Raw genomic sequence first — 13,560 nt, forward strand, 5'->3', positions numbered from 1 at the left:
CTTTTCAAATCCCCCATTTCAACAAACCTCTTTAAACAAATTTGACACTCGTGGGGCATTTCTCCAGTGTGTCGTTTTAAATGAATTTTTAAACCTCCTAAAATACTAAATGACTTAAAACAAATTTCACACTTGTAAGGCTTTTCTCCAGTGTGCACTCTGAAATGTGTTTTCAAAGCACAGGCTTGGCTATACTGCTTAAAACAAATTTCACACTTGTAAGGCGTGTGTCTTACTTCAGAGTGCGTTTTTTTTAAACAGCATCAACCACTTTGGATTATTAGCTGTACTGTAATTAATACATGGTTACTTAAACCTAATACACAGTATTTTTGATTATTACATATATTATGTTCACAGTTAAGTAACAATATCATAATTTACAAATTAGAAATGGGATCTACAAAATGTTAACAATGGTTACAGTTTGTTTAAATCATTAATGTTTTTCAAACAATTTGTAAGCTTACAGTGTGGTCTTAAGACTGCTTTTATACTGTTAGGTATTGAGAGTTTTCCTATTTGTTTATCACTTTTCTTTTGAACGATTTATAGTCGGAAACAGACACTAAGTTCACTAACACTGAAAATGCACTGTGTATTGCTTCTCTGGTATGAAAGACTGCTTTTTCGTTTCCTTGAAGTCCAATGTGTGATGGAACCCATATAAAGCCTATTTGCTGTCTCGTGTTCTTTAGGAAATGTAATTGTTCTTTTATTAATGCCTATAGGAATACTTGGATATAACTGATCTATCGTATGTAATGCCCTGAGAGAATCGGTAATTATGACAGATTTTGGAAATTTTTGAGTACGAGTATGAATGAGGGCTTGCATAATTGAATATAGTTTTCCAGAGTAAATACTGCAAGTGGAAGATAATTTAAATTGTAATATAGTGTTCGAATCGATAACTGCTGATCCCACACCATCAATAGTTTTGGATGAATCTGTATAAATATGACAATGATCTGGGAAAGAAGCAAGTATGTTGAGAAACGATTGAATAATTGTTGCATGGGTGGTATCAAGCTTATTGTATTCAGAAAGAGTTAGATCACATATTGTAGGAAGAAAGGTCCAGGGAGAAGTAGTGTTTATCTTTTCAAAAAATTTTGGGAATTAAATATTAAGGAGAGAGAGATATCTTCCTAAAGGGAGTTAGAAACCGTTAACATTCCATTGAAGAATCGGATCGAAGATTTTAGTTTATTTCTCGAGTTGAATTTGTTGTACCATCACTTTCTTGATTATCGGCATCGTCTAGCATTTTGTTGATTTTGTTTAATAATTTAGTGCATTTGGTTTTCATGCCTTTTTCTGTAGATATGGCTTAATTGTTGTTATCATGCTATTAAAGTTGGCTATATCCGTTGTGTATGTTTGTAGTAAACTCAAGGGAACAGTCGAGTTAGTACAATTTTCAAAAAAGTCAACAGTTTGTTCATATGTTAATTTAAAATTATTTGACATATCGTGAAATACTGTTTTTGTTGGCATCATCATTTCTTGAATTGATGTGGTAGCTTCAGTTTGCTTTTTTTGTTTCTTTTTGGTTTGTGTTGGTATTTTAAATTCTTTATTTAATTCTTCAGTGGGAAATGGAGTAGTATTAATTTCCGAAATTGTTCTCTTATTGGTCGTTGACTGATTCTTAGTTATACAATTAGTTTCCATAAATAATACGGGAAGTATTAAATTAGTATCTGTTTGTTGGTTAAGTGAAAGTTCGGTACTAGAATTACTGACTGGATGATCTGGTTCCACTTCTAAGGGTGATGGATTAGACTGGGGGGATTCTTGCGGTTGTTGTTGTATTGGTTGTGGTGGTTGGTGTTCGATATAAGAGGAATCATTTTGTTGATTATGATTTGGACAATTTGCTGCAATGTGATCTATTTTCTTACAGATAAAACACGAAGGTTTATCTAAACTTAAAAATATGCGATACAAAGTTTGTTCATATGTAATTAAGAAAGAAGATGGAAGGTCTACATCTACAAGTGGTTGAATATAAGTTTGTCTTCTAAAACTGAGGACGTTGAAATTCTGGAAGTTGACTGCCGATTCTAAGGAAGGTTAAAGGTGACAATAATTTAAGACCTAATTTGGTTAACTCATTCTCTATTAGAATATGTGGAATAGAAGGGCAAACACCCGATAGTAACAGTCTTTCGTTCGGAGTTATCAATTTTCGTGCTTTTAGATTTTCGCCTTTAATTGTTATTTCTGCTGGACCGGACATAAATTTTTCCACCAAGGATTCGCTGGAGAGGTAAATACATATTCTGTTATTTGATAGTCTTGATGAAAATAAAATATTCCGTGGATGTACAACTTCGCCAAGTGCTATTAAGTACTCTTCTATTTTAGTATCAGGCAGCGCATTAAATAAAATTGATTGGTGCTTTGAAGGGAATTGAATTGAAGTATTGTTAAGCACAGCGGAATATGTTGTTTTGTTTTGAGGTTGTTGATCGTCAGTCATGATTGTTGACAAATTTGTTAGGTTGGATCTGGTATCATTTGTTAAACTCATTAGTAATTATGAACCAGTTGTAGAACCAAAACTGGTTCTGATAATTGGCCTTTCGGCCGTCACTTACAGCCGGTTTCCGAAACGGTACTGAAATCTCCGATCATCTAATCGGCTGTCAGATTTGATCAACTGTTAACCAGTGATGGGTTTCTCAAACGCCAATTATTGTAAAATTACACGATCATAGATCATGTAATCGATGATCTGACATACAATTTGTTATCGATACTGTCACAATTGACTGTTATCCTTCAAAATTTCAATTATATTAACCTCTAAATCCAAACTTGTATCTTTGTATTTCTAAAGGTGCATTCTCTCTTACTTACGTACTGTTACTTTTGTTTGGAGCAAGAATTGAATGATAGCATTTTAAAAATGAGGCTAGATAATTTCAAAAAGAATAAAACGCATTAAATTTATGTGATGAGATTTGGAGATATAAAACAGTTTATTTATGATCTATAATATTTTATACTCATATTTTTATTTTTGGTCTATATAATTACTTTTTGTATTTATTTTTAATTTATTTACCGGCTGTTTTATTGTCTTCAAAGTTAGCTGCTATAATTGCACACACGTTTTCCCTCTTATCTTATTCCATCGCTATTATCATTATGTTCTGCTTTTTAGAGCTCTGGCCTCTCAAAAAATAGCTCTGAGTCTAGCATCGTTGTTATCTTACATTTTTAAACGAAAAAAATATAAATTATATAATCAAATATACAAAAATGTCCGAGATATCCATGTTCTGCAAGTTAAATAAATTTTTTAAATTATTTCTTCCATAAAAAAACTTATGTTTATTGAATAATATGATTTATCTCATTTATACAGTGAGCACGTAAAGGTTGGAATAAATTCATTTTCTCAAGAACGGACGATTTTGGAAAAAAATCCCGAAACAGGTCAATTTTTATTTTTAAATTATGACTTTTTGGCATATATATCATACTAGTGACGTCACCCATCTGGGCGTGATGACGTTATCGATGATTTTTTAAAATGAGAATAGGGGTCGTGTGATAGCTCATTTGAAAGGTAATTCAATTGTTTATTCAGTAATATAAACATTAACATAATTATCTATACAGGGTGCCCAAAAAAATTTTTTTTAATTAAATTTATTGACATAAAAAGAAGAATGTGTGTAATTTATTTAATTCAAAATACATTTTACTGCTATCAGAAAACAGGAAAAAATGTTTTTTTGGCAAATAAATATTGTTTTTTGCTTAAATTCAATATTAAAGCAGCCACCCACCAGCCTCGTGACAATTTGAACATTTAATTTAAGCGAAAAAAGCAATGATTATTTTTCAAATATACCTACATTTTTTCTGTTTTCTGAGAGCAGTAAAATGTATTTTGAATTAAATAAATTACATACATTCTTCTCTTTATGTCAATAAATTTAATAAAAAAAAATTTTGGACACCCTGTATAAATAATTATGTGAATGATTATATTACTGAATAGAGAATCGAATTACCTTTTAAATGAGCTATCACACGACCCCTATTCTCATTTAAAAAAAATCATCGATGACGTCATCACGCCCAGATGGGTGACGTCACTAGTATGATATATATGCCAAAAGGTCGTAATTTAAAAATAAAAATTGACCTGTTTCGGGATTTTTTTCCAAAATCGTCCATTCTCGAGAAAATGAATTTATTCCAACCTTTACGTGCTCACTGTATATGTGTTATTTGACAATTTTTTCCCGGTATTTGTTAATTACAGTAATTAAAAAACTAAAAAAACTCTTAACAGCCCGTTAATCGACGGATAATCTCATATTAGGTAACAGTACATTTTTACCGCCGTTTGACAAGAGAAACTGGTTAATCGACCTTTCAGAGACTCAAAACACTTATGATCGGATGTTAACAAGCGATTAATCTTTTGTCAGGTGATCTACTGTTGTTAAAACTAGTTTTTTTGACGTTTCTGACGCATTTAATCCATTGTTAATCGTCGATTACATAATTTTTGAGATGATCATCCTTTCGAAAACCGGGCGTTATCCTTACAAACGGTATGCTTTGTAATGTTTTGAATAAATAAAATAATATTAACTCACTGTTTTATTCCATAAGGTAACTGCACTATATACTATTACTTTTTGCTTATTTTCAAGTTTATTTGGATATAAATTACTATGAAAAAGATGATTTTTCGGGACTGAAATGTAAACACAATTTATGTTACCACGTTCAGGACCGGACTCAGTGCGTTTTTATATGCTGTTTTAAAGAGTGCTGCGCGAAACTGCCTAAAACAAATGTCACACTTGTAAGGTTTTTCTCCAGTGTGCAGTCTCAAATGTTTTCTCAAAGTACCAGCTTGGGTAAACCGCTTGAAACAAATTTCACACTTGTGAGGCTTTTCTCCAGTGTGTTTTCAAATGTTCTTTCAAATGGCCTGCTAAACTAAATTGTTCAAAACAAATTTCACACTTGTGAGGTTTTTCTCCCGTATGCACTCTTAAATGTACTTTCAACTGACTTGCTGTAATAAATTGCTTAAAACAAATTTCACACTTGTGAGGTTTTTCTCCAGTGTGCACTCTCAAATGTTTTTTCAAAGTTTTTGTTTCGCTAAACTGCTTAAAACAAATGTCACACTTGTATGGTTTTTCTCCAGTGTGCAGTCTCAAATGTGTTCTCAAAGTACCACTTTGGGTAAACCGCTTGAAACAAATTTCACACTTGTGAGGCTTTTCTCCAGTGTGTGTTTTCAAATGTTCTTTCAAATGACCTGCTAAACTAAATTGCCTAAAACAAATTTCACACTTGTGAGGTTTTTCTCCCGTATGCACTCTTAAATGTACTTTCAACTGAGTTGCTATAATAAATTGCTTAAAACAAATTTCACACTTGTGAGGTTTTTCTCCCGTATGCACTCTTAAATGTACTTTCAACTGACTTGCTGTAATAAATTGCTTAAAACAAATTTCACACTTGTACGGTTTTTCTCCAGTGTGCACTCTCAAATGTGTTTTCAAAGTTTTTGCTTCGCTAAACTGCTTAAAACAAATGTCACACTTGTAAGGTTTTTCTCCAGTGTGCAGTCTCAAATGTTTTCTCAAAGTACCAGCTTGGGTAAACCGCTTGAAACAAATTTCACACTTGTGAGGCTTTTCTCCAGTGTGTATTTTCAAATGTTCTTTCAAATGGCCTGCTAAACTAAATTGCTTAGAACAAATTTCACACTTGTGAGGTTTTTCTCCCGTATGCACTCTTAAATGTACTTTCAACTGACTTGCTATAATAAATTGCTTAAAACAAATTTCACACTTATGAAGTTTTTCTCCAGTGTGCACTCTCAAATGTGTTTTCAAAGTTTTTGCTTCGCTAAACTGCTTAAAACAAATGTCACACTTGTAAGATTTTTCTCCAGTGTGCAGTCTCAAATGTATTCTCAAAGTACCAGCTTGGGTAAACCGCTTGAAACAAATTTCACACTTGTGGGGCTTTTCTCCAGTGTGTGTTTTCAAATGTTCTCTCAAATGGCCTGCTAACCTAAATTGCTTAAAACAAATTTCACACTTGTGAGGTTTTTCTCCCGTATGCACTCTTAAATGTACTTTCAACTGACTTGCTATAAAAAATTGCTTATAACAAATTTGACACTTGTGAGGTTTTTCTCCCGTATGCACTCTTAAATGTACTTTCAACTGACTTGCTGCAATAAATTGCTTAAAACAAATTTCACACTTGTACGGTTTTTCTCCAGTGTGCACTCTCAAATGTGTTTTCAAAGTTTTTGCTTCGCTAAACTGCTTAAAACAAATTTCACACTTATATGGTTTTTCTCTAGTATGAATTCTTATATGTCGATTTAAATGATGTTTTCTTCCAAACTGCTTACCACAAATTTCACATTTTAATATTTTTTCTTTTGTAGTATGTTGTCCTTTATGTACTTCTATTGTTTTCATAAGTTCCACAGTATACTCCTGGGAAAAGTCTAAAATAAAAATCAAAATATATAACAAAGTTCAAAGCCTAAATTACAGAACAGAAAATTTTCAAATCTTACTACCTATTGGAGTTTTACTTAATTTAGCAATGTAGATAATATAGGGAAGACCAGGGCACAGTGGACATAGTGGTCACCTTAAAATATCTTTTAAATGGAATGCGTTGCTACTACGGCCACCTAGTAGAGAAAGGCAAAAATAAGTCAAAGTATTGGAGTTTATAATCCGACCTAGTCGCTAAAGCAGATTACCAGTAAAAACTCTAAACTCAAATTTGTGAGTGTCAAATGATAATTCGGCCTCCAAAGTTTGTCGAATTTCTGGCAGATACGATTATAGTAAATTTATTTTCTCTATGTAGTTGATTGTTGCATGTATTAATATTTTACTGTCCCATAAAAATATCAAGAAAAACCTTTTATTTTGAATATGTATAAAAATTTAGTTGTACTTTGGGGCACAGTTGTCATTTCAAAAAGGGATATGGTGGTCACTAGACTAGGGTGCATCGAAAAAGGCGAAAAAAATTTTTTTTTTGCGATGAAAAAGTAATCAACTGTTAAGTATTTTGGTAAAATTTTTTCGAAATTGGAAAATATTTCGAAAATAGCCTAACTTATCCGTCTCCCTGACGTCACCCAAGTTTTTTAATACTAAAATAAATATAAAGCAAAGTACAAAATTAGGTATATAAATATTACAAAAACATATGGTAAAAGCATTCCATTCGAAGATGTCTTCCGATTTAGCATAGTGAGGCATAGTTTTTCTGGAATCAATTCGAGTTTTTATAAATCCATCCCTCGAATACGCTCCACAAACTGCTAAAGAAGCTTGTGTCACAAGCTTGACACATCGTTCTACACATTGTTTGTGGTAGTGATATTTCTCAATCTCAATGTTAAAAGGGTCTAAGTTAGGGTTCTTAATAAAATCTCGCAGATTGTCACTCGAAAATCTAGAGATATAGGTGGTTCTGTAAGGTGATATTCTTGTTAGTTAATTAACTCAAAGTAGTCGTTTGAATAAAAATTGTTATAGGAGAAAGTTTGAAGACCCTCACGTTTTTTGATTTGGTCACTGGCAAACTTCTTTTACCACTGAAGCGGTTTTTTAATATGTTCTTCTAACAGCCGTATTACATCACCCTTAACCGCTTAACGCCCACATTTATTTGCAAAAATACGTCAAAAAATTACCTATTTATTTTATTACAGTAAAATAAACTACGAACAAGACTATTGTCACTAGATATAATCTAAAGTAAAAAAACGCATATTTTCTTAGAAAAATATAAAATAACAAATACCCTCATGCGCTCACCCGAGTTAACTCGGTCGTAACTTTTTACATACAAAATACTACAAGTAAGAGAAGAAAATCGCAATTATTCCAGTATAATAATGTCAAATATTGCTAACAGTGTGATACACTCTAAAACAAGGGGTTACACACAAAGGTACGTCACAGTCAGGGCAGAACGTGACGTCAGCAAAATAGAATTCTACTCATCGTGATCCCACCCCAGTCGGCAGTCGATCGTAGAAAGTTTAAAATTAGAAACGAGAAAACAAGTGGGCACGGGTGCCCATATAAAAATTTTTAGGGGGGGGGGGCAGACGTGAAGATGTAGTGGATTACATTTCGTATACTTTGGATAACCATATATCGTTTAAAGCACCCGAAAAGCTAGGGAGGAGAGCCACGGCCCCCCCCTGCCCATAGGTATGGGCGCCCATGCAAGTGGGGATACCGTTATTTAGCGCTAGAGGAGTTAAAACGCGTAGGCGCCTTATATATCGTACAAATATTTTAAACACGAGTTAACTCGGTTAAGCCAAAATAGAAACGTAGTTTAAAACCGAGTTAACTCGGGTAAACACGTTAAGCGGTTAACGCCAGTATTTACGACTGTTTCGTCACATTCAATAGGTGGATTTGATACTTTCTGATATACCAGACAGGGGATACCTATATCGAAATATTTGCACCCTGGTTCATGCACAAATGTTATGTGTTCTTCCCCGACCGATTGACTATAAAACTTGGTACTGCTTTTACTTGAGCTAAAGTTTTGTCTTTGCGTCGGTAACTTTCTTCTTTTACCGGTGTTATCTCTGATTATATTTGTTTTTGTTTTCCCTATCAATAGAGCTTATCACCATTTTTCTGGGACCTCTTTGATTTTGATTGATTGGAGGAAACTTTAAAGCTTGTTTGTATTTCGGTAAAACATTTTCAGGTATATTTGGTAGTTGCCCAAAAAAAGGGCGGTCCACAGCACATCTTGATTTTATTCCCAATGGTCCTGGTTTATCTATTTTAAAATCTTTAATTTACAAATAACAATAATAACAAAGTAAGGCATCGCACCAAACATAAGTGAAAATTACACGCACTGACTCACGAAGCGGGACATTTCAAGGGGGTTGGGGAGACTGAAAAAACAAATAAAACTTTAAATATCGTTTAAATTTGTAATTGACAACATTTTAAGATTTCTTTAATTGATCTTAGATCGAGTTAGCACATATTTTATTCCAAATAATATAAATTGAAATTTCCATAAAAATCAGATATTTAATAAAATTCAAGGTCGTTGGGGGAACAGAAGATTCGCTTAGAAAAAAAATTAAAAATACTAATATGTTGAAAAATAACACTAGCAACTTTTTCACACTATTAGATATAACATTTCCAAATTTTATTTTTTCGATGCACCCTTCCTAGTGGTCACTACTTTCTCAGAGTTCGAGAAGTGACCACTGTACCCCCATCAGAAAATGCCAGTGTCTTATATAAACTGTTTTAGGAAAATATGGTGAGAAATAGACAGATAAAAACGGACATTGTTCTTACCAGCTAAAAAACTATGCTTGAAAAATTGCGAACTGTTTTCAATGGCGAATGGTCAATTAAATCTATTGTAATGCAGTTTTCTATTGCGCACCACTACAATCGGGAACTTGCGCATTTTTTTATTACATAATAGTAATGTTCAGTTTTGTAAAAAATGAGATTTCCAAAATTTCACGCTTCAAAAACTCATAATAACTTAAAAGTACAAATTTAAAGTCTTATGTATCTTAAAATAGTTCAAACGACCCGTGACGTCACAGAGTTTAACTATGTGGTTCCGTTTATGGGTATATTTACGTATATTCTTCTTCTTCAGTTTATTGGCCTCCACCTACTTGGGTATTTGGCCAGATCGTCGTCGGGGAATAAAGGAAAAATATTTATATTCTAATGACATTTATCGTCATTGTAATAATATTGTTGTTGAGCTTGGAGTTTGATACAGTTTTTGAAGGAAATGAAAGAAGGTTTACTATTGAAATTAAAACCATTTTGTAAAAGTACAAATTTTCTATGAATAGTTCAAACAATCAAAAACACTTGTATAACGTCACATAACTGTATTTTCTACTGACGTTTATAATGTCTAATTTAAAATTATATATACAATTGGTGTAGAATGTAAACATATAACCCTGTGACGTCACGACGCGTTTTGGGGTGGCTGATATAAGTTGAATTTTTAGTCGTCTTTAGGGGCCAAACGAAAGACAAACAAAACTTTTTTATCTTTGATACAGGTTCTAAATTATGGTCTGTTGTGATTTATACCATTTTTTTTTAATTTAAAATTTTATGCAAGTTCCCTATTACGGACACAATGCCTTTACTCCAACACGGACAAACCACTCATCCGGAACAGAGAAGACATAAAAACAGATCAACAGAGAAGACCTAAAAACTGCACCGTAAAACAAGATTCTCTAATTACACTAGCAATGACTATTCCGTTACCAAAAGCTGTTCAGTCGAAATCAAAGTCTACAAAACGCAAAAAAACTCCTTAAAAAATTTTAACGGATACGCCAAATTTACACGAAATAAGAGATGAAGAAGAACATAGAATAGTAAGCCGATAGAAACGTAAAAAAGGTGCAAAAAAATTAAGAGTTATACAGGGTGTCCAGAAACTCTCCCGACAAACGAAGACCGGAGATTCTTCAGATAATTTTAAGACAATTTAAACCAATTCACCTAGTCCGAAAATGCTTCCCAAGGGAGCTAGAGCTCTTTAAAGAATTAATTTTTCTTAAATATCTCCAGAACGCTTCTATTTAGAATAACGAAGACAGGTACGCTTATTTATCTTCCAGAGATAAATCGATTACATCAATTATAAATTTCTACTATCGGTCATAGGCGCCCGTTTTGGGTATGGCAACGGTTATTGTATCGCATAACTTTTTTGTCTTTAACTTCTAAGTATTCTTGACACTGGATTATTAAATTGTAAGGTATTCCAATACCAAAAGATATTCTTTTTTAAGTCGGTAGGATGCACCGTTTTCTAGAAAAATCGATTTGAAAATTTTTCGTTTGTTGAATTCGAAAAAAAAAATTTCAAAAAAAACTATTTAGAAAAACGAAAACTGGTGTGTTTATTTATCTGTCAGAGATAAATCGATTTCCTTAGTTGAGCAATTCTACTACTGGTCATATGCGTCCATTTTGGGTAGGCCTTGTTTTAAGTCTTGCTTTAAGTACTAAAAGTTACTCGTGTTTTAAGTCAGTAAAATACACCGTCTTTTTTTTGAAAAAAAAATTTTCAAATTCAATAAACGAAAAATTTTCAAATCGATTTTTCTAGAAAACGGCGCATCCTACCGAGTTAAAGTAAGAGTAGCTTTTAGTACTGAAACATCTCACAATTTAATAATCCTGTGTCAAAAATGCTTAAAACTTAAAGACGTAAAAGTTATGCGATAAAAAACCCGGCTACCCAATATAACGGCTATAAAATAGCCTACCCAAAACGGGCGGCTATGACCGGTACTAAAAATTTGAAATTAAGGCCATCGGTACATAATTCGCAAATGTTTTACGACTATCCCTACTTTTTCTGCGTTTACACGGCAAATTACGTGTAGTAAAATTCACACTGGTATGGATATGTAAACATTACAATTTTGGTAAAATTGGCCAAAAACAAAAAATTACCTACTAAAATCACTAGCCAGTTGTGTCTGAGTTTAGCGAACCGACTCTACAACAAAAACTAATACTCAATCGAGAAAAGAGGAAAAGTGTTAAAGTGATTTTTTAATAATATTGTTTCGCTTACAATTTTGAACATCTTTAACAACAAAATACTTGGATCACAGAATATATCCTGATGTATTCTCTGCTTGGATCTTCCATAAATAATAAACAATAAATAACTTTTTTGTAAGTTCACGTCTTAAACCAATTATTATTCAAATACATTATCAATATTATTTAGCACTACTACTACTACTACTACTACTACTACTACTATCGGTTTACAGCGTTCTCCGACGACTTCCGACTCCTAACCGCCATTCTTCTCTGTTTAACCATAGACCTGGAGGGATTTCTCTTTCCTCTAGTTCTTTTTCAATTCCCTCCCTCCAGCTTCTTCTCGGCCTTCCTCTTTTTCTTCTCCCTTGTGGTGTCCATGCTAAAATCTGTTTGGGGATCCTGTCATCTGGCATTCTCTGTACATGGCCGTACCATACCAGTTGTTTTGTTTTTATGTGATCAATTATTGTATGTGTTACTCCCATCATTTCTCGTATTCTCTCGTTCGGTATCCGATCTCTTCTTGATTTGCCTGTTGTTCTTCTCCAGAAGTCCATTTCTGTTACTAGTAACATTTTCTGCGCTCTTTGTTTCAGTGGCCAAACTTCACTGCCATATCGCGGGTTTAGTGTCAAACAACGTTATCTACATTTTTTGTGAAATTGAGTTATATCTATAATCGAGTTCATCGTTTTCGACTTCATTTAGTAACAAAAACCTGTATCCCTATCTGAAGCAGATTACAAAATACATTAAACGTTAACTACCAATTGTGAAAAAATTGTTCATGTCAAAAACATCTAAGAGGTAAAAACGTTATTTCACAGTGAATTTCGCGATACATCAAAAACAGTTATCGACTGTTAACGTTTATGGACACTTATTTATTAAGCTGTAATTGTAGACAGCGTTATTATTATAATTCGTATTTGTTTGAAAAACGTCATTTTGATACTGGATAGCTAAATAAATTTGTTTATTTTCGATGTTGTTCGATTCTTCCATCTGATTACTCATTACATGGTTACAATTATCTGATTACTCATTACATTTTTTAGTTTTGCCGGAGTTAAAAGAAAACATATATTATGTTATTTTCTTATTGCTGGTTAGGTATATTTGTCGTAATTATTTAATATTTTGATTTTGTCAGTGTTTAACAGAAAAATGTCCAGTCGTAGTACAAAACTTTGTATGACACGAAGCACTAGCGGGTCTTAGATCTTCTGAAGTAGCCTCTTGCCTTACAAATACAATGAAAATTGAAGTTACTGGGAAAGACTTCGCTTTTATGTCTGAAACTTGTTCGGGCCAAAATGGAAATTCAATTGTTTCTTCACATTCAACTTCAAACTTCAAATTCAAATGATTAAAAATAAAAAAACTGACATTGAAGGAAATGTTCTCAAATGGTTGAACATAGTTTGGCTACAATATACATAATATTATAAAATAAGACACTGCACACAGTTATTTCATATATAATTTTAAATCAGACAACTTTACAAAATTTAAAATACAGAGAAGGCAACTTCGAACATTTTCAATTAACAAACTTGTGCCAAGAAGAAAATATGACAAACCGTTAACGATTAATAATAAAAAGTTAAAAGGTTTAGTAGAACTCTGTGAGCAAAAATTAAAGAATATAATCACTTCTTTTATTAGAATCTGCAAGGAAGGTTTCAGAAGATGAAGACGTTTAAAGATGGTAAAAGTATTTATAGATTTCATAAGTTTAATATTTGTATGTTATTAGAAAAATAAAGTTTTTTATTTAAATACACTTATAACATTTTTAATAATACAGGGTTAGTGCTGCATTGGATATCCTGAAAACTTTGAAAATATCAGCGAATGTAAGTTAAAGTCAAACTGGATATCCTGAAAAAAAGGGGAAATATCAGGGAAA

General features: G+C 32.6%; 1 protein-coding gene across 2 annotated transcripts in view; it reads right to left on the reverse strand.

Annotated features, from left to right (window-relative positions):
• Positions 1–4,050: 4,050 nt before the first annotated feature.
• LOC126883235 (zinc finger protein 431-like) overlaps positions 4,051–13,560 on the reverse strand; it is a 76,095-nt gene continuing 66,585 nt past the window's right edge. For both annotated transcript variants that reach the window (XM_050648515.1, XM_050648516.1), the window contains exon 4: positions 4,051–6,517. In XM_050648515.1, the coding sequence (XP_050504472.1) occupies positions 4,917–6,517 (1,601 nt within the window). In that variant the 3' untranslated portion in view covers positions 4,051–4,916. The remainder of the gene's footprint in view (positions 6,518–13,560) is intronic.

Source organism: Diabrotica virgifera, chromosome 4, assembly GCF_917563875.1.
Source record: "Diabrotica virgifera virgifera chromosome 4, PGI_DIABVI_V3a".
Lineage (NCBI taxonomy): Eukaryota > Metazoa > Arthropoda > Insecta > Coleoptera > Chrysomelidae > Diabrotica > Diabrotica virgifera.